The following is a 27,593-nucleotide window of genomic DNA, read 5'->3' on the forward strand; positions in this document are numbered from 1 at the left end:
CTAATACATTTGCATTTCTCGAGAAATATGAAAACACTTATATAACAGACAAGATTTTATACTGATTTTGAGGAGTAATATTAACTCTATATGTGATTGGTTGGTTCGACCAACCTCATAACCACCATAACAATTACAAAACAAATCTATGTTTCCCCTATTTTCTTTCTGGAATTACTGCAAATTAAAAAAAAAACAAGCAAATAATCGTTTATCCTAAATAGCTTAAAGCTTGTAACATTATATACTTATTTATATATAACTTTTATCATTTTATTACCTTTTGAACCATGTCTAACTAATACTTGTGCCGCATACATTGCAATTCACTTACTGTATTGAGTTACATAACAATGGACTACTCAAGAGCATACCTCATAAAAATTTAATATTATTTATTTTAATTTATCTAACCTAAAATTTTTTCATTTTTTTTTTACTTTTTAGTTACTTTTATAATAATAAATAAAGAATATTTATATGAAAAGCAAGAAATAAAGTACTTAACCTGGTCTTCTCTTTCTTCCTGTCAACTATCAATGAAACTTAACCTTTTTTTTGTTATACTAATGGTACTGCTGCATTAAATAATGTTTAATTAAATAATGCACTGAATAACACAGATTAATAACATACAAAAAAATAATGTTCAGTAACTATCACAATTTTTCTGGCTCTCTAACTGTGCAGAAAAAAAAAATCATTAAATATTCAGCTGAGCTCATCAATGTGTTTCCCATGGGAATAAAGTTTGAACAGGAAGAAAAAGAGACAATTCTCTGTATAGTAAACAACAAAATATGTCATTTGATAAAGTAAAACTCTGGCTTTCTATTGGTTATAAACAAAACAGTATAGAAATTCAGAGAGAACTACTGGTAATTTGTGAAAGACAGGATGTGACAGGTGGGTGTGGCAAGTGCAACTGATTTCTACTTTATAGTACTGTAACTAAATAAAATTGAAGGCATTGTAACTTGTGCTCTGCCTGAGTAATTTAAATGTGACTCCATGAAAGACTGTAATATCTGCACTTTGAGCTCCCTGAGGTGAATGGGTTAATTATGTGGTACTTTCTTATGGTTACACTTTTGTACAATTTATTGTCACTGATGAAATCTGTTAGAAGTTGGTGGTAGAAAACTGTGTACATGCTGTTAGTTTGTTATGAAACAAAGTTTGAGGCAAAATACTTCTGCTTGTCTCTTGCATATCAAGCAGATTACAGTGCACATTTGGCATATCTGAGGGTGGGGGTCAAATCTTGTCCTGACAAATTCTTGTGTGGGTTCCCAAGAGCTCTGAAAAGGCTTCAACAAGTTGACATTGGTGTATAATAAGATTCATTATGAATATTTTGTGTCAAACTACAACAAAATATTAGCAACCATGAGTAAATTGAGAAAGTGATGTAAAACTGAACCATTAGTAAATAACTGTAACTTCTAATTATGATTTACAGTGCTCTTATTTTCAATTTTCTTTTGACTAGACTTTTAGCTGTATACAGAGCACTTTACCACCTTTATCAACACAATCTTGTTCACAATTTATTCAGTTTGTATACATCTTAAACTGGCAAGTAAATGCATGCATGAAATAGAATCAATTGCACAATAAACTTCCATAATAAAGCATTAACATACATTTTCAATTTCACAAATAAGAGCAAATGAAAAACTAAAATTTAATTTTTCAATCGTAATTGTATCACATAAACATGATATTTATTTTAATATTTAGGATAGAATGTGTGTTCTTGACTAAAAGAAATTATAGTGACCATATCAGGGATAAAACTGTTAGTTACCAGATAAACTGAAGGTAAACAGAAAGTTCCTTTACTCACTTCAAGTTGCATTTCTCCTTGTGGCAAGTGTGGTCTGTCTTTATAAAATTCTGTTTTGTACAATTTAGTGCTTATGATTCATATACTTACATGACAATTTTATTACATCAGAAAAAAAAAAAATTGAAACATTTGTTTACTAATTATAAACAGTGCCAAGATAGGGTTCACTAAAATATTTATTCACCATATGATTTTATAAAAAATAAATTCTAAAACCAGTAAAATTCCTGGGCCAACAATGAAATTACAAAGATTTTAAATAAATAAGAAACGTCAATGAAAACATTATAATATTAACTCATTATCTTCGGTTACTCTCTTGGAGAAATACAATTGGGAACCAAATTTCACTTTCACTTTACAAGAATAGATGAGTATGGAACTATGTCAGAATAAAATACCTCTCTTCCTATTAATCACCTCTACAGTTTCTTATAAAAACAATCAAAGAAAGAAGGCTTTTGATGAATATCACAATGTGTTACACTGTCATTCATTTGTATGATTTTATAATGGTAATAAATGTGAGTATTCTACATAAATATTTGATAATTTTAGTTAATCTCAATAGAAACTCAAAATTCTCCAATACATATACACATAACTGTCAGATATGGAGGGTAAATAGAACAGTTTTAATGAAGTATATCGTATACTGTAGATTGCAGTTAATGTTTTACATCTATTGTTAAGTATCAAAATATATATATAAAACCTTGATAAAATAACAAATCTAAAAAATATACCTTGCTAATGGGGCCATACTGTCTTTTAAACCTTTTATTCCATGAAACGCCACTCTGTTTCACCAACTCCTAAAATAAGGGTCAACAAGTTATTAGAAAAAGACTTTCAATAATGTTATCATACATCACAACTTGCAAACATGTAAAAAAAAGCAGTTTTACTGAAAATATATCTACATAAGTACAGTTTAATATTACAGAAAACTGATAAGTAAAAATTCTGCACAATTGTTTAAACAAGATGGAATTTTCTGAAATGTGAATGGCCAATTGAAAAACTAATTCTTATAATCTTATCATACAAATTGAAATTATTAGTCAGTTCTGAACAATTCCAAACTTCATAGCTCTAAAACACACAAGTCAAGATTTTGCGTCTCTTACAATGATTTACAAGTTTATATGCAAAGAATCAAAGGTAAGTAATATATGCAGTTTAACATTACTGAATATAATTATTTTGCAAGCAGTTTAGTCACAGTTTAGAGAAGCATTAGCATGAATTTATATATAGATCTTACTGTTTCTGAATGCTAGGTTTAATGATTGACAACACAATGTATTCCCAGACTTTATATGATATGCCTCATGTTATATTACCATAATTGTGATATAAAGTTGAACAAAAAAGGTGTACAGACCAAACAGCAAAAAGTCCTGCTCTAAATCCCACATATTACCTCTGGAATCACCTTAAATGTTATATAGCCAACACTGAGAACCCCATGCATACTACAAAATTTGATTCATTGAAATAAGTTTAGGCAGTCATACCTAATCTACTATTAATTTGAACTAAAAAATAATACATATTAATAAACTGTTAGAAAAAATTACATACAACATACAGAGAATAAAATATGGTCATAATATATACCACAACATCAGCTTTGTTGTTAATTTGGTTGAATAACAAGTAAATGTAATATATTTCAATTTTTTTTTATCAGTGGGCTTACCCTTAATAAAAACGATGCAATACAAATAAATAAAACGTTATCACAATATAACAATTTATTCAAGTAAAATTAAATCAAATGGGCCTTGTATGTTTTGATAAATATAATCAACATTCAATCTGATAACTAAGTTAAATAACTATTTAATTGTTATTTTTATACTTTCACTACATATTCACAACCAAAAATAACATCACATCATTATAACAGTGTGTATAACAAATTATGAACAGAAAAATACTTCAAAATAATTAAAACATTTCTCTTATTAACACTGTTCAATTTTAAAACAAAAATAAACAAAGTTACATTTAATTTATCAAGATAAATACACTATAGTAAAGCCCTCATATCATAGAACATCGATATCTTTCAAAGCCATTAACACTGAGAACACTTACAGAACATAAGATGTCTATAAGAAGACAATGGTCAGTCTGCTGGATTAAAATACCTTTCACCAAATCTACTGGATTATCAAACTGCACTAAATCCCACTTGTTTTCTGTGTGTTTACCTCTTCTGGATAAATGTATAGGTTCTTCTTCCTTTTAACCAATGCAAAGGACATTTTGTTTTTATTTTAACATAATCATGTTTTAATAGTAATGTATTTTATGAAAACTTGATTCACAGAAAATAAAAGTTGTTAAAATGTACAAGAAATTTTAATAAGGAAAAATGTGAATGAAAACTTGAAATGCAAAATATAATAAGCTGATGATAAAAGAAAAACATTTATAAATTTAAAATGAATGTTGAAATAACAGAATTACAAACTGAAGCAACTTCAACTACAAATGCAACAAAGATTAGTAATGAGTTTTACCACACACACTAAATCTAAAGTTAGGTTCACAAGCTTAATGTAACTGAGATTCAAATTTCATTGTCTAGTTAAACTTCATAATTTAAGATTTTTAAAAATGAAATTTCAACAAATAAATATGTAATAAAATATAAAGCAAATATTATGGTTATTCATCTACAGTTAAAATCCACTGCATGCTGTGCATGTGGATCTATTAAGTGCTATTTAATTTGCACATATATTAAGTAATACCCTCTGTATGTTTAACATCTACATAACATGCCTTTTGTATATGAATGTCAATTTTCATGAGATTTATTTAGTTCAAGATTTTCTTTTCAGTTGTTTATACAGTTTATATATATTATTATAAACTGTAAAAATCCTTGCCTGTTCAAAAGTATACAATAAAAAACAAGTTCCAAAAAAGGAATGTCAAACATTTAATTTATCATTAACTTTTTGTACATACAAAAACACTTTTTTATATCAATTCAAAATTCTTGGTACGAGCACACTTGAATAATAATAATAAACAATTAACTAAACAAGTCAATGAAGATACAGTCGGTCATTAATCCACACACTATCTAGCTTTACATCTTTCTTTGTGTAATAAGTACTTTAGAAAATTTGAGTGCAATGATAGAGAATAGTAAATCATAGAAGTTTATTAGCACTGGTTTCAAGGAATGCAATCTTTTTTAAATGTGGTATGATTTTTTTAATATATTTTAAGAGGTATGAAAAAAAATATTTTGGAATAAACAACTTTAAAATGGTTGTTCACCAATTATTATTTTAATTAAATGTAGTCTTGAATACCTTCAAGGTATTCTAACATTTTTTTCTCTCCTTTAGAAATAAAACTTTACCCATGACAAACACAGCACTATATTAAAGTTACACCCATTAAGGTTGCTGAATAGCAAATTTAGCATGTGTACCAACTGCAATGTGGTAACACCTAAAATACTAATTTGCAATTTCATGTTATGCTAACTAAGTCTGGTCATAAGCTAGTTCTGAACAAATGAAACATTATGACACACAGTAAATTCAAAGCAATAATGGTGACATGATAATCTTACAGGAGGCATCCATTTTCCCAAACAATCCACATCACGAATGTAGGCATGGTAGTGACCACCATGTGAGCTGCCACTGTGAAAAATAAGAGTTAGCATTTAAATATAACAACTACATACAATTGTTGTTGTTTTTTAAACTGTGGAATGCCTATTAAAGACCAAACACACACACTGTGGTGGTCTGAAATCACTTGTATATGTATCACTGAAGTTTAGAATAAACTGGCATTTTTCTTTTTGAGTACCTTAACCTTGCGCAGATGCCACGTTAAAATATTTGTCAATGAAAGATAATTACAAAAACTAAAAAAGTTCAGTTTGTAGCTTTTTCCTTGAAATATTTCTGAAAAATAAAAAAAATTGCTCAAATAAACGATTAAAGCAGGAACACACAAAAAATTAATTTTACAGTTTTTAATAGCTAGAAATTGGTAGTTGATAATTTAATAACATCACACAATACCTAACATCTGAAAAAAAAGCAATATTTTACTTGTAAAGAGTGAAGAAATACCACACAGAAATTGTTAGTTTGAATTAGAAATACAACTTTCAAACCAAACCCTGCCTTATGTACACATGATCTAAAAGTCCAAGTCAGACACCCTTAAGGTTCAGATACAGCTATCTTTAATTTTGCATTACTAACCAGAGGAAGGCAGTTCCAGCAGAACACACTACTACAAGTTCTTTGTCCAACTGTTTTAATTTCATAATACAATGTTATAATGCATTCATGATTAAAAGCACCAAGTGTGTTCAACGTGATCATGCACTGAGCCCCCAAATCTTTTGATTTGCAGCCAGGATTAACTACTAAGTCACAACTAGTCCTAAAGAATCTTTTCACTGCTTTAAATTGTGAGATAATTTCAATAGTCAGTATGAGTAAAAGAAAGAGGGGGGGATAAACAACAATAAACTTATCGTTGAATTATTTGCATAATATTGCTTCCTCAATTTTTTTCTCAAAGACTTGCAAGTTGACATCATGATTGAATTTTTACAGTTTTGTCCGTTTCTATTATACTAGTAGATGTACAGTTACAATGCTAAATGCAATATACTGATCTATTAAATCATTCTCTGTTGTTTTTAAACCTAACCAACAAATTTCTGACTTTTTAAATACTCAAAACCATGTATTGAACACATTGAAAATTTACTGGTTAAGATTTATGATAGCAGAGAACTATGGGAATTTCTTTGAAACTAATAATTTCTATGTATCATTTACAATTTTGCTTGAAAACAAAAAAATATATTAAAACCTTGATTTCTCAAAGAATGAAAGAGGATCTAACAATTTATTAAAGAACAAATGACAAGTTAAATATTTAGCACAAAATTCAACAGTTAGGCCTAAAAAAATGTATAGTTTTGCTTCCCAGTCTTCCCTACTTTACTACCTTCCTACCTACCCTAATTTTTTCAGCATTTTTCTTCTCTTATAGGACAAAAAAATAGTTTTACACTTTAATTTGGATATATCCAAATGAAATAAATTTCTAACAACCAACCTTATTTACATGTGTCAGGAAAAAATAACTACATTTTTTTTTTATCTTTCCCATTTTATCATTATTTTGTGATTCCTATTCAATAAAAATGTTATATGTACATGATCTAAAGAAAATGAACTTCTGAAACAAACACATTTTATGTTATCAATAAATACAAGCGTAACACGACCACATTAACAACAATTTTTACCTGTGTATTAAAACTGAAAAAAGTTCATAGTGTGAAGATACATTATCACCAGTCTTCTGATTCTAAATCAATAAGAAAAAAAAAACGAAACAGCTAGATTACAAAATAATTTAAGGTTTTATGAAATGATCTTACTTTAAAATATTCTGAACATTATTCCTACTTGTACATTAAAAATAGTGGAAAATTAAACTAATCTCATTTTAAAGTTAGTCTGTGCCAATTTGATAATTGACATTATGAGTAAAGACATTACAAACTGCCATGAGTTTACATCAACCTCTGTACTGAAGTCTCACGAGAAACAGACACGTAGTCCACAGAAAGTTCATAGCTATAATAATTCCAATTTAATGTGAAATTCTGTATTGTTAATATATGTATGATTTCACTGAAATATGCATATAATCTATTTGATCTTAAGAGCAATTTCAGCAAAAACTAAATATTCAAAGTCAGCCAACTCAACATTAGAAGTCACAGAATAGACAGAAAACAGTTATTCAATGTTGTTGAACACTAACTCCTGGCCTACTCTTAACTGAATGGTAGATCTGACCATTACTCTTATGATGCACCATAGGTCCCCATAGTGGGAAGCATAATGTGTTTTTTCTGTCAGTAACATATCATGAACCAAAGACCTTCAGATTCATAGTCTAGCATGATAATCACTAGTCTGTACTAGTCTGTTGTGAAATATTGCACAATGTTAAATGTTTAAATTCTGAAATGTGTAAAGTTTTAAAACTAAATTTTAACACGTTGCGTGACACTTGGTGTTACGTGAAAGTGTACAACTCAAATTACACACTTTCAGTTGGTGATCAGCTTCTTGTGTTTATACTGATGATACAAATCTTAGACATTACAGGCTCAGTTGGTTTTTAAATTGTGTTAATTATTCTCTTACATGGTGTATATTTTGATCAGCAACTAAGAATAATGATGAAACTTTGTAGAATGGATGGCAAATAATGTTATTTGGCCCCACGGTCACGTAAACTTACGAGCCTTCTTATAGCATTTCAGTTCTGTAGACAAAAGAATCCACTTCATTATGGAAATAGAGGAACAAAACAGTCTACTGTTTCTTGACATACTCATCAGCAAACAAGCAAGATAAATAACCACAACTGTATACAGAAGACCCACCCACACGAACAGATACCTACACTTCCAGTCCTATAACAGATACCTACACTTCCAGTCCTATCATCCAACCTCAATAAAATGTGGTGTAATCAAACACCTGAACAAGAGAACATTTGTGATAAGACATCCATTGAAGTAGAACATCAAAAGACTGTAGAGAGTTTTAAACAGAATCGTTACACCTCTTTCTTCATCAAAAATTCCTTGAAGAAGACCATGACAGAAAGAAAAGAACAGAATGTCACCATTTACCTACCATACCTGCAACATTTCAGTGAAAACCTCAAATGCATAGCCAAGAAATTCAACATAGAAGTCCAGTGGAAATCCTACAACACCTTAAGGTTTATTATGGTAAAATACCAAAGAGCTACCTACCAAAGAGAATCTCAGAAATGTCATATATGAAATTCTATGTTCCTGCAACAATACATACATTGGAGGAATAGGAAGAAAACTCGTGACAAGAATAAAAGAAGATACAGACAGCATTAGACTCATGAAAACATAATAGTCAGCCACTGTAGAGCATGCCATGTCAACTAGACACAGAATAAACTGGGAGAAAACTAGAATCATTTTATATTAACACTATTAAACCTTCACTAAACAGAGATTCTGGATTAGAGATGAGTAACCTGTGGCTACCATTAGTTGAACCTACAGGAAATCTTTCCTCCAATCAGAAAGCCAACCAATCATAACATGCTCTCCACAATCCACCAAGACAGTATAAAAAGACAGACAACACCTCACACACACTGACCTGAAGATGAAAGGAAAAAGACTTTCAAAACTCATCCTCTACAGTTGTGTCTCCACCACAGGAAGTTGCCATCCATTCTACAAAGTTTCGTTATGAATACTCTGCCTAAGAATACACTGATTACTTTGCTCACTTTGCTTCATATATATATATTGTGTTGTACATTATTGGGATCCTTCATAATTACTTGCAGCATCTGCAAGTAATTCTAGCAGTAGTACTACATCATCTGAATGAAATTTGTTTAACTCATCTTTATTTATTACTGACTGCAAAGTAGATCATAAATTAAAAAGTAAATGTCCATATACCTTCAAATAATAACTGTTATTAGTAGATATTTCTATGCCAATACTTTACCTTGAGACCAACGGCATTTGAAATCAATAATATACTGAAATTAAATCAGACTTTTTCACTGCAACTGCAAAATTCCTGATAAGCCAAAACTTAATGAAGTATTTTATTATTGTTTGTTCTGATATCATTAAGTTAAAGCTCAGAGTTACATGGTTAACAGATAAAGAAACCTGCAAATATTTGCTGTGTATATTAATTACTTAAAAGACAATTTAAAACTCTATAGTTGTACAACAGAGTTGACTTAGTTTCCAGATCACCATTCGAGTTTTCTTGAAAATCTTTGTTATTATGTATATATACATTAATACGATTAGTGGATTAAGCTTCTAAAAGAATCAAAGGTATTTCTATCCCTGCAAAATAACAATACATAATGAACTAGAATATACATTTAGGTTATCCATGAAAACAATAGTAAGTTTCTTACGAGAACCTAATTGTTATCATTGTTTAGGTTTGTTCACACCTTAGAAATTTAAACACAGTAAATTTCTCGCATTTATTACTTTGTGTCATCTGTCAGAAATTTCAACTCGTCTTTTCAGAAGTTCATTTAAATGTCATTTTTGAAATTAATCATGATAAAACCATAACACACAACATGCTGATTTGCTTAACAAACCAACTGTAAGACTCTCTCTTACCAGAAATCTGCATTTTATAAAAATCTGAAACAGCACGTTTTGTAAATTGTTTTCACATCAGTAAAACTCTAAATTAGATCTTTGTTTGATTTTTGTTTTTCAAAGAATATAATTAATCATCCTTTTAAGCTTATTCACAGTTGAAGTCATCACTGCTCACCACTAACTCTTTAACAACGAATAGTAGGATTGACCATCACATTATAATATCCTCACTGCTGAAAGAGCGAGCACGTTTGGTGCGACAGAGATTTGAACCCTCAGTCCTCAGGTTACGAGTCGAGTGCCTTAACCACCTGGCCATGCCATTGGTTATGAAGAAAGAAGGAAAGTACAATAGGGAAGAGATAAGTGTGCTCACCTGGCCATGCCATTGGTTATGAAGAAAGAAGGAAAGTACAATAGGGAAGAGATAAGTGTGCTCACCTGGCCATGCCATTGGTTATGAAGAAAGAAGGAAAGTATAATAGTGAAGAGATAAGTGTGCTCACCTGGCCATGCCATTGGTTATGAAGAAAGAAGGAAAGTACAATAGGGAAGAGATAAGTGTGCTCACCTGGCCATGCCATTGGTTATGAAGAAAGAAGGAAAGTACAATAGGGAAGAGATAAGTGTGCTCACCTGGCCATGCCATTGGTTATGAAGAAAGAAGAAAGAAGGAAAGTACAATAGGGAAGAGATAAGTGTGCTCACCTGGCCATGCCATTGGTTATGAAGAAAGAAGGAAAGTACAATAGGGAAGAGATAAGTGTGCTCACCTGGCCATGCCATTGGTTATGAAGAAAGAAGGAAAGTACAATAGGGAAGAGATAAGTGTGCTCACCTGGCCATGCCATTGGTTATGAAGAAAGAAGGAAAGTACAATAGGGAAGAGATAAGTGTGCTCACCTGGCCATGCCATTGGTTATGAAGAAGAAGGAAAAGTACAATAGGGAAGAGATAAGTGTGCTCACCTGGCCATGCCATTGGTTATGAAGAAAGAAGGAAAGTACAATAGGGAAGAGATAAGTGTGCTCACCTGGCCATGCCATTGGTTATGAAGAAAGAAGGAAAGTATATAGGGAAGAGATAAGTGTGCTCACCTGGCCATGCCATTGGTTATGAAGAAAGAAGGAAAGTACAATAGGGAAGAGATAAGTGTGCTCACCTGGCCATGCCATTGGTTATGAAGAAAGAAGAGAAAGTACATTGGTTATGAAGAAAGAAGGAAAGTATAATAGGGAAGAGATAAGTGTGCTCACCTGGCCATGCCATTGGTTATGAAGAAAGAAGGAAAGTATAATAGGGAAGAGATAAGTGTGCTCACCTGGCCATGCCATTGGTTATGAAGAAAGAAGGAAAGTACAATAGGGAAGAGATAAGTGTGCTCACCTGGCCATGCCATTGGTTATGAAGAAAGAAGGAAAGTACAATAGGGAAGAGATAAGTGTGCTCACCTGGCCATGCCATTGGTTATGAAGAAAGAAGGAAAGTACAATAGGGAAGAGATAAGTGTGCTCACCTGGCCATGCCATTGGTTATGAAGAAAGAAGGAAAGTATAATAGGGAAGAGATAAGTGTGCTCACCTGGCCATGCCATTGGTTATGAAGAAAGAAGGAAAGTACAATAGGGAAGAGATAAGTGTGCTCACCTGGCCATGCCATTGGTTATGAAGAAAGAAGGAAAGTACAATAGGGAAGAGATAAGTGTGCTCACCTGGCCATGCCATTGGTTATGAAGAAAGAAGGAAAGTACAATAGGGAAGAGATAAGTGTGCTCACCTGGCCATGCCATTGGTTATGAAGAAAGAAGGAAAGTACAATAGGGAAGAGATAAGTGTGCTCACCTGGCCATGCCATTGGTTATGAAGAAAGAAGGAAAGTACAATAGGGAAGAGATAAGTGTGCTCACCTGGCCATGCCATTGGTTATGAAGAAAGAAGGAAAGTACAATAGGGAAGAGATAAGTGTGCTCACCTGGCCATGCCATTGGTTATGAAGAAAGAAGGAAAGTATAATAGGGAAGAGATAAGTGTGCTCACCTGGCCATGCCATTGGTTATGAAGAAAGAAGGAAAGTATAATAGGGAAGAGATAAGTGTGCTCACCTGGCCATGCCATTGGTTATGAAGAAAGAAGGAAAGTACAATAGGGAAGAGATAAGTGTGCTCACCTGGCCATGCCATTGGTTATGAAGAAAGAAGGAAAGCACAATAGGGAAGAGATAAGTGTGCTCACCTGGCCATGCCATTGGTTATGAAGAAAGAAGGAAAGTATAATAGGGAAGAGATAAGTGTGCTCACCTGGCCATGCCATTGGTTATGAAGAAAGAAGGAAAGTATAATAGGGAAGAGATAAGTGTGCTCACCTGGCCATGCCATTGGTTATGAAGAAAGAAGGAAAGTACAATAGGGAAGAGATAAGTGTGCTCACCTGGCCATGCCATTGGTTATGAAGAAAAGAAGGAAAGTACAATAGGGAAGAGATAAGTGTGCTCACCTGGCCATGCCATTGGTTATGAAAGAATAGAAGGAAAGCTATATATGGGAAGAGATAAGTGTGCTCACCTGGCCATGCCATTGGTTATGAAGAAAGAAGGAAAGTATAATAGGGAAGAGATAAGTGTGCTCACCTGGCCATGCCATTGGTTATGAAGAAAGAAGGAAAGCACAATAGGGAAGAGATAAGTGTGCTCACCTGGCCATGCCATTGGTTATGAAGAAAGAAGGAAAGTACAATAGGGAAGAGATAAGTGTGCTCACCTGGCCATGCCATTGGTTATGAAGAAAGAAGGAAAGTATAATAGGGAAGAGATAAGTGTGCTCACCTGGCCATGCCATTGGTTATGAAGAAAGAAGGAAAGTACAATAGGGAAGAGATAAGTGTGCTCACCTGGCCATGCCATTGGTTATGAAGAAAGAAGGAAAGTACAATAGGGAAGAGATAAGTGTGCTCACCTGGCCATGCCATTGGTTATGAAGAAAGAAGGAAAGTACAATAGGGAAGAGATAAGTGTGCTCACCTGGCCATGCCATTGGTTATGAAGAAAGAAGGAAAGTATAATAGGGAAGAGATAAGTGTGCTCACCTGGCCATGCCATTGGTTATGAAGAAAGAAGGAAAGTACAATAGGGAAGAGATAAGTGTGCTCACCTGGCCATGCCATTGGTTATGAAGAAAGAAGGAAAGTACAATAGGGAAGAGATAAGTGTGCTCACCTGGCCATGCCATTGGTTATGAAGAAAGAAGGAAAGTACAATAGGGAAGAGATAAGTGTGCTCACCTGGCCATGCCATTGGTTATGAAGAAAGAAGGAAAGTACAATAGGGAAGAGATAAGTGTGCTCACCTGGCCATGCCATTGGTTATGAAGAAAGAAGGAAAGTACAATAGGGAAGAGATAAGTGTGCTCACCTGGCCATGCCATTGGTTATGAAGAAAGAAGGAAAGTACAATAGGGAAGAGATAAGTGTGCTCACCTGGCCATGCCATTGGTTATGAAGAAAGAAGGAAAGTATAATAGGGAAGAGATAAGTGTGCTCACCTGGCCATGCCATTGGTTATGAAGAAAGAAGGAAAGTATAATAGGGAAGAGATAAGTGTGCTCACCTGGCCATGCCATTGGTTATGAAGAAAGAAGGAAAGTACAATAGGGAAGAGATAAGTGTGCTCACCTGGCCATGCCATTGGTTATGAAGAAAGAAGGAAAGCACAATAGGGAAGAGATAAGTGTGCTCACCTGGCCATGCCATTGGTTATGAAGAAAGAAGGAAAGTATAATAGGGAAGAGATAAGTGTGCTCACCTGGCCATGCCATTGGTTATGAAGAAAGAAGGAAAGTATAATAGGGAAGAGATAAGTGTGCTCACCTGGCCATGCCATTGGTTATGAAGAAAGAAGGAAAGTACAATAGGGAAGAGATAAGTGTGCTCACCTGGCCATGCCATTGGTTATGAAGAAAGAAGGAAAGTATAATAGGGAAGAGATAAGTGTGCTCACCTGGCCATGCCATTGGTTATGAAGAAAGAAGGAAAGCATAATAGGGAAGAGATAAGTGTGCTCACCTGGCCATGCCATTGGTTATGAAGAAAGAAGGAAAGTATAATAGGGAAGAGATAAGTGTGCTCACCTGGCCATGCCATTGGTTATGAAGAAAGAAGGAAAGTATAATAGGGAAGAGATAAGTGTGCTCACCTGGCCATGCCATTGGTTATGAAGAAAGAAGAAAAGTTATGAAGAAAGAAGGAAATATAATAGGGAAGAGATAAGTGTGCTCACCTGGCCATGCCATTGGTTATGAAGAAAGAAGGAAAGTATAATAGGGAAGAGATAAGTGTGCTCACCTGGCCATGCCATTGGTTATGAAGAAAGAAGGAAAGTATAATAGGGAAGAGATAAGTGTGCTCACCTGGCCATGCCATTGGTTATGAAGAAAGAAGGAAAGTATAATAGTGAAGAGATAAGTGTGCTCACCTGGCCATGCCATTGGTTATGAAGAAAGAAGGAAAGTACAATAGGGAAGAGATAAGTGTGCTCACCTGGCCATGCCATTGGTTATGAAGAAAGAAGGAAAGTACAATAGGGAAGAGATAAGTGTGCTCACCTGGCCATGCCATTGGTTATGAAGAAAGAAGGAAAGTACAATAGGGAAGAGATAAGTGTGCTCACCTGGCCATGCCATTGGTTATGAAGAAAGAAGGAAAGTACAATAGGGAAGAGATAAGTGTGCTCACCTGGCCATGCCATTGGTTATGAAGAAAGAAGGATAGTACAATAGGGAAGAGATAAGTGTGCTCACCTGGCCATGCCATTGGTTATGAAGAAAGAAGGAAAGTACAATAGGGAAGAGATAAGTGTGCTCACCTGGCCATGCCATTGGTTATGAAGAAAGAAGGAAAGTACAATAGGGAAGAGATAAGTGTGCTCACCTGGCCATGCCATTGGTTATGAAGAAAGAAGGAAAGTACAATAGGGAAGAGATAAGTGTGCTCACCTGGCCATGCCATTGGTTATGAAGAAAGAAGGAAAGTATATAGGGAAGAGATAAGTGTGCTCACCTGGCCATGCCATTGGTTATGAAGAAAGAAGGAAAGTATAATAGGGAAGAGATAAGTGTGCTCACCTGGCCATGCCATTGGTTATGAAGAAAGAAGGAAAGTACAATAGGGAAGAGATAAGTGTGCTCACCTGGCCATGCCATTGGTTATGAAGAAAGAAGGAAAGTATAATAGGGAAGAGATAAGTGTGCTCACCTGGCCATGCCATTGGTTATGAAGAAAGAAGGAAAGTATAATAGGGAAGAGATAAGTGTGCTCACCTGGCCATGCCATTGGTTATGAAGAAAGAAGGAAAGTATAATAGGGAAGAGATAAGTGATAAGTGTCTCACCTGGCCATGCCATTGGTTATGAAGAAAGAAGGAAAGTATAATAGGGAAGAGATAAGTGTGCTCACCTGGCCATGCCATTGGTTATGAAGAAAGAAGGAAAGTACAATAGGGAAGAGATAAGTGTGCTCACCTGGCCATGCCATTGGTTATGAAGAAAGAAGGAAAGTATAATAGGGAAGAGATAAGTGTGCTCACCTGGCCATGCCATTGGTTATGAAGAAAGAAGGAAAGTATAATAGGGAAGAGATAAGTGTGCTCACCTGGCCATGCCATTGGTTATGAAGAAAGAAGGAAAGTACAATAGGGAAGAGATAAGTGTGCTCACCTGGCCATGCCATTGGTTATGAAGAAAGAAGGAAAGTATAATAGGGAAGAGATAAGTGTGCTCACCTGGCCATGCCATTGGTTATGAAGAAAGAAGGAAAGTATAATAGGGAAGAGATAAGTGTGCTCACCTGGCCATGCCATTGGTTATGAAGAAAGAAGGAAAGTACAATAGGGAAGAGATAAGTGTGCTCACCTGGCCATGCCATTGGTTATGAAGAAAGAAGGAAAGTATAATAGGGAAGAGATAAGTGTGCTCACCTGGCCATGCCATTGGTTATGAAGAAAGAAGGAAAGTACAATAGGGAAGAGATAAGTGTGCTCACCTGGCCATGCCATTGGTTATGAAGAAAGAAGGAAAGTACAATAGGGAAGAGATAAGTGTGCTCACCTGGCCATGCCATTGGTTATGAAGAAAGAAGGAAAGTACAATAGGGAAGAGATAAGTGTGCTCACCTGGCCATGCCATTGGTTATGAAGAATAAAGGAAGGTATAATAGGGAAGAGATAAGTGTGCTCACCTGGCCATGACATTGGTTATGAAGAAAGAAGGAAAGTATAATAGGGAAGAGATAAGTGTGCTCACCTGGCCATGCCATTGGTTATGAAGAAAGAAGGAAAGTACAATAGGGAAGAGATAAGTGTGCTCACCTGGCCATGCCATTGGTTATGAAGAAAGAAGGAAAGTATAATAGGGAAGAGATAAGTGTGCTCACCTGGCCATGCCATTGGTTATGAAGAAAGAAGGAAAGTATAATAGGGAAGAGATAAGTGTGCTCACCTGGCCATGCCATTGGTTATGAAGAAAGAAGGAAAGTATAATAGGGAAGAGATAAGTGTGCTCACCTGGCCATGCCATTGGTTATGAAGAAAGAAAAGGAAAGTATAATAGGGAAGAGATAAGTGTGCTCACCTGGCCATGCCATTGGTTATGAAGAAAGAAGGAAAGTGCAATAGGGAAGAGATAAGTGTGCTCTCACCTGGCCATGCCATTGGTTATGAAGAAAGAAGGAAAGTATAATAGGGAAGAGATAAGTGTGCTCACCTGGCCATGCCATTGGTTATGAAGAAAGAAGGAAAGTACAATAGGGAAGAGATAAGTGTGCTCACCTGGCCATGCCATTGGTTATGAAGAAAGAAGGAAAGTATAATAGGGAAGAGATAAGTGTGCTCACCTGGCCATGCCATTGGTTATGAAGAAAGAAGGAAAGTATAATAGGGAAGAGATAAGTGTGCTCACCTGGCCATGCCATTGGTTATGAAGAAAGAAGGAAAGTATAATAGGGAAGAGATAAGTGTGCTCACCTGGCCATGCCATTGGTTATGAAGAAAGAAGGAAAGTATAATAGGGAAGAGATAAGTGTGCTCACCTGGCCATGCCATTGGTTATGAAGAAAGAAGGAAAGTATAATAGGGAAGAGATAAGTGTGCTCACCTGGCCATGCCATTGGTTATGAAGAAAGAAGGAAAGTATAATAGGGAAGAGATAAGTGTGCTCACCTGGCCATGCCATTGGTTATGAAGAAAGAAGGAAAGTATAATAGGGAAGAGATAAGTGTGCTTTAAAATATCTTTAGCTCAAATGATTATCTTTCAAACCAGGAAAAAAAAATTTATACGAAATTATATTTACAGAAACTCAAATAATTTAAAAGGTAAGTAAGAGAAACAAAAGATGATATAATAAAAAAACCACCAAAATAATTTTTGCTTCTTTATCATACATTTAGAATGGATGAAAAATAACAAAACATTCTGTGATACTGTGACAATCAAACAAGTTTGATAAATTCACAATATTACAGAAACAACTTATTAATATGAAAGTCTATCAACTTCATACTAGTCTCCATAATGCTGTCTAGAGTAGCCAATGTTCCTGTGGTTAAGAGTATACTGGGTAAAACTGGGTGAACAAGAGAAATACAAAGAGTTTCTCTCACATGAAAGTCTTTTTGTTTACACGTGCATGTTTGTTGACTCATCAATTAGCGTGGATTGACAATAATATATTTTAGATACATCCATAAAATATTTTAGAGTGAGTGACGGGAAGGAAAAAAAAACAACTTAGACCTCTTGGAATCAGATCTATTGGGTAAAAAAACACTTTGCATTTTTATGTATTTAAAATAATTATGTATTTATTTTACTAACTTTAATATTTTCTTTCCTAAGATTAACTATTAACGTTTTGTTCAGTTGTGTATTTTCTAGATCCATTGTTATGCTGTTCCTGCATAACAACGTTTTGTTCAGTTGTGTATTTTCTAGATCCATTGTTATGCTGTTCCTGCATAACAACGTTTTGTTCAGTTGTGTATTTTCTAGATCCATTATTATGCTGTTCCTGCATAACACCTTTTTCTAAACAAAAAAGAGCTATATATTACTTTAGTTCCACAATATTATTGAAAATAGTGAAAATATTTATATTTATGTAGTGTTCTTTATCTATAGACTGTTTACTAAATCTCTTAATGGAACTAGTATACTTTCTGAATACATGAAAACTGTTACACAAAAATACCTGAAAGCTTGTGCAATAGATATTAATACAGTTTGATAAACTTATCAAACACGAATATCAGACAAATGATAGCATTATTGAAAACAGAAAATAATTCTCAATTGAGTATAACAAAAATATAAACAAACCTTTTCACAATAAGGTGCCATGTCAATTTCTAAAGGAAATGAAAATTTTCCTGTTTCCTAATAAAGACAATTAAAAAAAAAAGTCAACTGAAAAACACAAAAACTTGTGTTTCAACAAAACAGAAGCAAAGAATGGTAAATATAGTAAAAGGTTTTCCATTAAAATAAAAAGGTTATTAATTTATATGTAACATCGAAGCACCGAAAAATCAGTAAATCGTAAATCTCTTTTTTTAAAAGTAATTTAATTCTTCATATTACATCTGGTTTATTTTAAATTATGTGTAAATGTCTGGGAAAGAAAATTGCAAAAGATAGAAATCATTTTTCGTATTGCAATCTATATGTGACAAAAAGGTAAATGAGAATGTATTTCAATTACACTGTGAGCACTTTAACTGCATGACATAATTACTTTGTTTCAGTGTGGTTAATAAAGTGCAACATTAATCTATAAAGTAATCTTTACTTTTGTTTTCACAACGTTTGCATCAATTTCGCCATAACTTTAAGGTTACTTTATTTCCAGGTAGACTACAGATAGGAAACCTTTTTAAATAATATTATTTGTTAATCAAACTCTGCTAAATTACCACTTTCAAAAATTCCTTATTGTCATCCAAATGGTCCAAATGGGTCTTTAACATAGCTTTGTAGGTGATATACAATACCTTACAGAATTGGTTTTAGACACTTAAATAACTCTAATAAATAAAAAACAAACTTCTCTACCATTTAGTTACATACTGGGAAAAATGTTGAACCCAAAGCACACAGTTAGGTCAAAGTGAGCACTTCACAAACTCTTACAAAATTAGATTCAATATGTCAATACACTTGGTACCAAAACATAGATTATTATTCAAATTTTATACAAGTTTTAATTTATTAATTTCAAAGATAAATGTTTAAAAAAATTTAATTTCAACTTATGTGTATCACACAGCAATTCTTGGCTCTAAACTACCCATTTTACAAATTTTTTATGTCACTATCTGAGTTTAAATAGTGATTACTAACTGATACATATCAGTGTAATATAATTTTATAGCATTCAATCTTCTGGATTTACCAATATGTAAACCAGAAAGTTACTTATTATACCCTCTTATAACATACAATCTTTTAAAAAGTTTTAATAATTCTCTCTGGCATAACTTATAACTACAAAAAAAAAAGAATATTTCAAGTTACTTTATTGTGTGTAAGAACAGCTCGTTCTGGTGACAGCTTTTGAATTACATCCTCAAAATTCAAAGTTGTTATCACCAAATTCAAGTCAACTAAATAAGGGAATACTTTCAACACACTTATAGTTTAGTTAGAAATCCAACTAAAGCATAACAGCTATATGACATCATATACTTCGTGAGTGTTATGATTCTTGTGTCATAAACTAAATATTTGAATCAAATAAAATAATTCAATGAAGTATCGATAAGAAAACTATTAAAAATAAGTTATCTTTTACTTCAAAAGTATAAGACTCATACATAAGTATTAAATTTCTTATTTGGTTATAAAAGAACTTAAATACTTCATCAAAAAATATCGTTTTTTGTGTACAACATACTTGTAGTATATATAAAAAGTTTACCATGTTCTGTGAAGATACATAATAAACATTGTTATGTATATTACACAGAAACAAGGGTTTGTACAATGGATTAACTCTCCACACACACAGTTAAATACGTAAAACAATTAGGCTAACATCAAGAACTTCAGCATGAAAAGCAAGCAATCTATTTTTATGTATTTACTTCTATGCACATACAAATCTATAATGAGTTTGTGGAAACCTTCAAATGGTTCTGCATAGACATTACAAAAAATATGAAATAAAAACAAAATTTATAGGCACCCATACCTTTATTCTTTCTCCTTTTGAAAAGTCATAATTGAATCTCAATAAGGAAAAACTCAGGATCTGTGGAAGTTTGAGTATTCTAGCACCCTATAAAAATTCAGTTTAGAATAATAATTTATCTTATAATTGTGAACCACAAATAATCTGACCTAGTTCTAAACCTCTAGCACATTTGTTGTTGTTTTTAATTTAAAAGTAACAAATATAAATTATATTTTATACTTCTATCTTTTAAGGAAATAATGCTTTACCCTTTCACAAAACTTTTTCTGTGGTAAATCAGCAACGAAGTTTACAAAATACTTTGCAATAAATGATTATAAGATTACCAAATAAAATGATTAGGTTGGTTGGTTGATAGATTTAATGTTTTATGGCACAAAGCAGCTAGGCTACCTGTGCCAAACATCCAGTAAACAGTTAAAAGTAAATGTAGTAAAATTCATAAAAGGAAATTACGATAAAACAAAATAAAGTTAAAAACATAAGTAGCATAAAACCAATGTTTACAGCTACTCTACAATGTTAAGAGAAAAACTACAGTAATTCAAGTTGTAAATGACTTTCTTTAGCATAACTGTAATTATCATAACTCGCCAGGAAGACTAACAGGAAAGTACAAAAACCACCATCAGTTACCTGAAGCTGGCCTTTCCAGTCCTGGTTCTGAGTTATTCAAAAAGGAAAGTAATAAAAAGGTTTTAAAAAACGTGTAGCAAAATTATAATAATAACTGTCCAGGATGACTAACAGGTAGTTCAAACAGCAGCATTAGTCATGTGAAGTTGGCCTTTCCAGTCCTGGTTTCGAGTTACTTATTGTTACGGCCAGTTTCTAATTTTAAATTGAACTAGATGTACTTTGATTCTTAAAATGGAATCACATTAAAAAAGGTCTAATGTATAAATTAAAAAAACTTAAATAGCATTAAAAAAATTAACAGCCTTTAAAAAACTAAAAACATTACCAAGGTGGACAGTGTCACCATCACTGGTGTTATGGACAAACCTTGGGACAGAACATGTTTAAAATGGTGCCATTGTTGAGAGTCATAACAACAGCAAGAAAGTAAAATGTGGTTTATTGTGACCTGAGTGTTACACAGACTACACACTGGTGCATCAGTTCCAGATAAAAGAAAACAATGAGTTACAAAACTGTGATCAATACATAGTCTAGTTAAAACAACTTCCTTTTTCTGATCCTTACAGAAGCAAGAAGCCAAAGTCCAATACAGGGTTTTATTTGGAAAAGCTTGTTTTCACATTGCTTGCTCCAAGTCAACTGCCAACTGGCACGGAGGCAAGCCTTGAATACAGGACCATAATCCATGTACGGGACAGGCACAGTGGTGATAGTGCCAGAGCAGATAGATTTAGCTGAGGTATCGGCGAGCTTGTTCCCGTAAATACCAACATGTCCAGTATCCAAAAAAACTGGATAGAAGTAGATGTTAAAGAGAAATGGGCCAGTCAGTTTTGAATGAAAAAATGTTTAATAAAAATGGGCAAATGGCCACGTAACCCCTATATATGGAGGTTTTGCAAAATGCCATACCTCCATGTTGTATCATAAGCCTTCTCAATGTCAAAGAATATTGATACAAGATGTTGTCGTTTGAGAAAGGCTTCTCTGATTGAAGTTTCAAGTCGAATCAGGTGGTCCATGGTGGAGCACTGTCATCAGAACCCATACTGGGTGGGCGAGAGAAGGTTGTTTGATTCGAGGAACCAAACAAGATGAGCATTAACCATCCTCTCTAAGGTCTTACAGAGACAGTTCGTCAAAGCAATTGGACAGAAGTTGGAAGGAATCTTGGAATCCTTCTCAGGCTTAGAGAAAGGTAGGACAATAGCCTGGCACCAGGCATCAGGAAAAACATTCTCCTGCCAGATCCATTAAAAACAATCAGAATAATAGCAAGAGAAGCAGGCGATAGATGGTGCAGCATTTCATAGTGTACATCATCAGGTCCAACTGATGTACTGCCAGACCAATGAAGAGCCAGTTTGAGTTCCACCAGTTTACGTAAAGGGACGATTATAGTCATAGAGACAATCAGCACGAAAGGAAAGAGGTGATTGCTCTGTCCAAGTCTTGATGGCAAAGAAGGTGGAGGAACAAGCAGAAGTGCTAGATACCCAGCAAAAGCTTTCATCCAGAGTATCAGTGATGCTCCGGTATCAACTACTTACTGGCCATCAGGGAGCAAGATCAAGAGGGTGACAGAGTTATACTGCCCACTGACCATTCAAATCTTGTCCTGCATAACTTTGTAACTGGTGGTAGAAGATATGCTGGTTGTGAACTTAATCCAAGATTCCTTCTGGCTTTGACGTCTTACCCACCGAGCATGTGCATGGCCCGCTGGAAAGCGATGCAGTTCGAGAGTGTGGGATATCTACAGAAAGTATGCCAGGCACAATTTTGAGCCTTCCATGCCATGTAGCAGGCAGGATTCCACCATGGACGAGGATATAGTGGAAAACATGTCAAGGTTTTAGGAATACCTTGAGCAGCTGCTTGTACAATATAGGCAGTTACTGCTGCCACACAGTCTTCTATTAATGGCTTACAGACAATGGCAGGATCAAGTTCTGTGAAAGCAGTAAAAGAGGGCCAGTTTGCCTGATCCAGCACCCACCGGGTAACAAGGGTCGGGTGGCATCGACCATGGCCAGTCTCTCTCAAGATTACAGGAAAATTGACACACGAGTCATGATTCACTTCATTCAACTTCTGGATGCAACATTGGTAACTTCTTGAAAGAAAAAATATTTGATCTGGACAGCTGTCAATGTGTATCACTAGAGAGAGAGGCCTGTATCAAAAAATCCAGAATTAGAGTTGGACTGTATGAGTTAGACTTATTATGAAACATTCTTCAAATTCATCAAACTATTTAGATGCTACTAGATATTACATTTGTAGTGTTTTGACATTATTTGCTTGTTTTGTGCATTACTTAATGTTGTGATTAAACTTTTTTGCAGTGAAGTATGTCACATAAAACAATTATACAGTTTGTTAGAAAGAAAACTAGACTACAGGTAGCAAGAAATGGTGCTGATGCTATGTTTATGGCCAAAACTAGCAGCCAAGTCTTAGAACTAATGATGTTGGTACATCAACCCTTGATGTTGCAACTTCCTCATTCAATTCAGTGAAATATCAGAAGAATTTATAAGTCAAATATGAATGGCTGTTTTTGATGCATCGTTTGGAGGGGAATTTTGTAAGCAATGCCAAGAATTTTTGAAAAAGTTAGATGCACTACAAAGAAGAGGTGATACTTTCATAACAACCTCACCAACTTTCAGAAAGAAACAGGAAATACTGGGAAATTTGACAGACATTCTAAATCCATGACTAATGCTCAAGCAATGCAAAAGGTTTGTGATAAGGATCTTAAAAGAGTGATTCATACTTCTTCAACATTGACTCAGGAAGATTGTCCCAACAAGGAAGCAATGACCGCATTTGTGAGTAGCATCTACTTCATAGCAAAGGAAGAAATTTCACAAATTATGAAGTAGGAACATTTGATTGCTCATTTTCTTATGCTACAAGACTCTGAATCAATGAGTGGAAAAAACAGAGCACCTGTTTGACATGTGTAAACAAAGCTGCAGCTTACGATCTGTTGGCCCACACTGTTGAAGTTCTAGATAATTGTGATATATCAGAATTAAATAACAAAATATTACTCAACAATGGCATGAATCATCAGATACCAACATTACGAGTCAGTTGTCAATTTTCATTCATTATACGACTGACTGCAGTGTAGTTAAAGAAACACACTTAAGCATTATTAATCTAGCAAGTACTGATTTCAAAGCCATGATGAGTTCACTTCAGAGGAAGCTGATGAAAAGTAACTTGAATGACAAGAGAATAATTTCTTGCACTTTCATGAAAAGTAGGTGGTGTGCTTAAGTAGCTTTCAGAAAAAGCAGAAAGGAAAATTCCTTATTTACTCTTATATTTAGCCTTAAACACAATTAGAAATAAAGTCTTGTCTATGAAGAGTTATTTTTGTCATCAAGCACATATGTTCACCATGCCTCAAATCATCAAAGCATGAATGCAGAATCAGTTGAAGTGTATTGGCCCAATAGTTATACATCTTTTCCTATTGTCTTAACTTATTACTCAATTATGATGGCTTGTATGTGCTTAAACAAAGATGGTGCAGATTTAGCATTGTGATCAGGAAGATATCTTAACGAAAATGGAGCAATCTAGTTTTCATGTTATCCTAGCAGTTTTGGATGAGTCTTTATACACAGTATCTATATCAGCAAAGTTATGCAAAAACAAAACCTAAATCTGTCATCAGTTTCTCAGCTTTTGGTATCAATGACAAATCATAGAGACTTACTGTACCCATTTAAATAAAAGAAAAGTTTACTGGTATAACCTATGCAGATTTAAAATCCTCCAAGCAAAGAGTTCTGTTACATGGCTAATTCTTGAAAATAAGCCAGAAAGTCAAACCTTCAAACAATTTTTAAAAATTTGTTGAAACTTTGATTAAAGAAATGGAGTACTGATTCAATGATCAAGCTTTTTTCTTCATCCAGGTATGTTCTTCCTTCCAAAAGTCCAGTCAATGTGTATTTTGACACATAATGACACAAAGAAGGGATGTAGCTTCTTTGATAGACTGGATGTTGTCAAGAGACAAACTTCTTCAAGATCATTGCAAGTGAGCAAGAAGATCACAACAAAAATGTTGTTGCATTACTTGTAGAAAGCAAACATCAGTTATGACAATCTTAAAAAAATTAACTTAATGCCTTACAGTTATGCTGAAGTTGAGCATTATTTCAACAGCATGAACCATATTTTAAATAAGCTGCATGGTAAAAATCAAGACATATTCATTTCCTCCAAGTGTGCTACAGTGAACCATTTGAACTTTTGTTTTTGGTAATTTATAAAAAATATTTAAATATCATAACCAATGTTAACAAAATATATTGTAAATTTGGGAGTCAAGTGTTTTAAAATGCAGTATTTTCCATTTTGTTAAATTTTAATTCACTCCTTCTTCAGCTTCGCATTTCCTATCCCCACTCGTGAAAAGGTTTGGATTCAACACTGGAAAAGTGGTCTTATCAAAGAATGCTCCTGAGTGCAATTACATCTCTAAAATAATGCAAGTCCTTGTTTTTTAAGTAATTTTGTTAACTGTAATACATTTTTCACCAAAACTAACTGAAACACAAAAAGTAGAAACTTAAGTTAAATACCAAAACTTAAATAAAAAAAAACTTTTTAAGAGATCACTTGTTCACATGATTTGAGGTTACATGATGTAATATGAATTTGTTTGCTCTAAATCCTTCTGCTGAGATTGTGATTATTTTATATTTATCATATTACTGAGAAAGATAAAGAACAATAAAATAATAATAAATGAAAAATAATGTGAAAATGTTGGGAACTGAGGCTGTTAAGATGAATAATTATAACTGTCTGTTACTCTATTTTATTTCATTAACTTTTTATTTCCCTTCAGTTAATGTTAGGGTAAAGAAAATAAAAGATATAGTACTAACTTTTACAATAAATTTTTGATACTCATTTAGAGATAAGTATATGAAAACCATAAAATGAAAATAAGCATTTTTATTCCGAGCTTGAAAATCTTCTTTCACTCAAACAGAGTTAGTAAAAGTTTCATAAATTCACAGATGTATCCTTACTGAATATACCTTATTGGAAAAACTAGATTATTTTGTGTACAACAGACGCTTACTGTTTACCAAAAACTTACCAAATTTCTTAAAACACGTACTACATTCAGAGTTATATCATATGCATAAATTCATAGTTAAAGAATGGTTACAAAGTTGGTCAAGTTCACTTAGTCCATCTGCACAAGGCCACCCTCACATGAGATAGTTGGAACAAACCAAAATAGTGATAACCAAAAACACTAATCTTGATTAATTGGTTACTTTTATAAATTATGACATGAATCAATTAAACCAAACAGCCTTGAATTAATAACAATAACAACATTATGCAACACAAATTTCGTTCCTAGACAGTATGCGTTATTTCTTAATTGCTTATGTTGTAAAAGTAAAGAAAATGGTCATGACTCCCTTCAAACTTTGCCTTTGTGAGCTAGATAATAAAATTTAGAAATTAACCTATTTTCTATGTAAAAACAGGCAAATTTGCACATCTTCATTTACATAAGGTTTGAATAAAACAACACATGAATCAGGATTTACATGTATTTATACCAAAGTTATACAAAAATGTTTAGAAGTGAGTAGTTTTTCGAGATTTGCAACTGTGATGTAAATCACTTTCACATATCAGCCCCCAAATATAGTGTCCCATCATGTTTTCGTTATGCGGTCCCAGGTCACAAAAGCAAAGTTTGATAAGAAAAATAGGTCTTTTCCATTTACTTTAGGCACAAGCAATTGGGAAATAACACTTTCTGCCCAAGAACAATAGTTGAAGTAACAGAAAATTTTAATAAGAAGAAACACTAATTCCAATCAGCCATTGACTTCTGTAACATTAATATTTATGTGACAATGCTCATGGGTAATCAATTATATAAATTAACTTCAAAGCTCTACAGATTATTACATTTCTTTTGTCTACTAGACTATGAATAGAACATCAAAAACATTTTATACGCCTAAGCTGGAGTGTTAGTTCTCAATATAATTTGCACTATATCAAAAAAAGAACAAACCTTCTTAGCATTCACTAACTGGTTACAACTACTACAGTGATACTGATTTTTTCCTTTCATTAGTTCTCTATGAAGATAAGTGTTGTTCAAGCTATCCTGTAGACTTGAGTATCCTGTAACAATTACATTCAAGTCCAGAAAGTCTTCCTGTAATTAAATTTACAAATGTAATATTACTGATAAACTTACAAAATAAAATCTTTTATAATATTGACCATAAACAATCTTATTTTCAAACACATATTAAAGAGCATTTTCTGATAATCGTGGAAAACTCTAAAGAAAGTAAGCACTCTCAAGAATTCCTAACAGGGAAGGTTTTTACAAGAACATTAGAACAAGTTCTAAAACATTTGGATTTCTGAATATTACAAGACACATACAAATTAATATCTTTAACCCTAGCATTGTTTATAAGATCAAAATGATTGGCTTTCAGAACTTGAAAACAAACACTCTGAACTATAAATGTATCTAACTGCTTCTGGTCCATTCCTGTCTTTCCAAGATTTCTAGTCACATACCAGCCAAACAAAAATACTTACAT

At 33.6% G+C, this 27,593-nt stretch overlaps 1 protein-coding gene across 6 annotated transcripts in view; it reads right to left on the reverse strand.

Moving 5' to 3' along the window:
• Positions 1–27,593, reverse strand: part of LOC143246518 (ubiquitin carboxyl-terminal hydrolase 40-like) — a 76,942-nt gene that overhangs the window by 37,345 nt on the left and 12,004 nt on the right. For all 6 annotated transcript variants that reach the window (XM_076493351.1, XM_076493353.1, XM_076493352.1 and 3 more), the window contains 7 exons: positions 27,047–27,193; positions 20,317–20,403; positions 18,447–18,503; positions 7,173–7,234; positions 5,460–5,532; positions 3,959–4,105; positions 2,599–2,667 (listed from right to left, as the gene is read on the reverse strand). In XM_076493351.1, the coding sequence (XP_076349466.1) occupies positions 2,599–2,667; positions 3,959–4,105; positions 5,460–5,532; positions 7,173–7,234; positions 18,447–18,503; positions 20,317–20,403; positions 27,047–27,193 (642 nt within the window). The remainder of the gene's footprint in view (positions 1–2,598; positions 2,668–3,958; positions 4,106–5,459; positions 5,533–7,172; positions 7,235–18,446; positions 18,504–20,316; positions 20,404–27,046; positions 27,194–27,593) is intronic.

The sequence above is a fragment of the Tachypleus tridentatus genome, chromosome 3 (genome assembly GCF_004210375.1).
Source record: "Tachypleus tridentatus isolate NWPU-2018 chromosome 3, ASM421037v1, whole genome shotgun sequence".
Classification (NCBI taxonomy): Eukaryota; Metazoa; Arthropoda; class Merostomata; order Xiphosura; family Limulidae; genus Tachypleus; species Tachypleus tridentatus.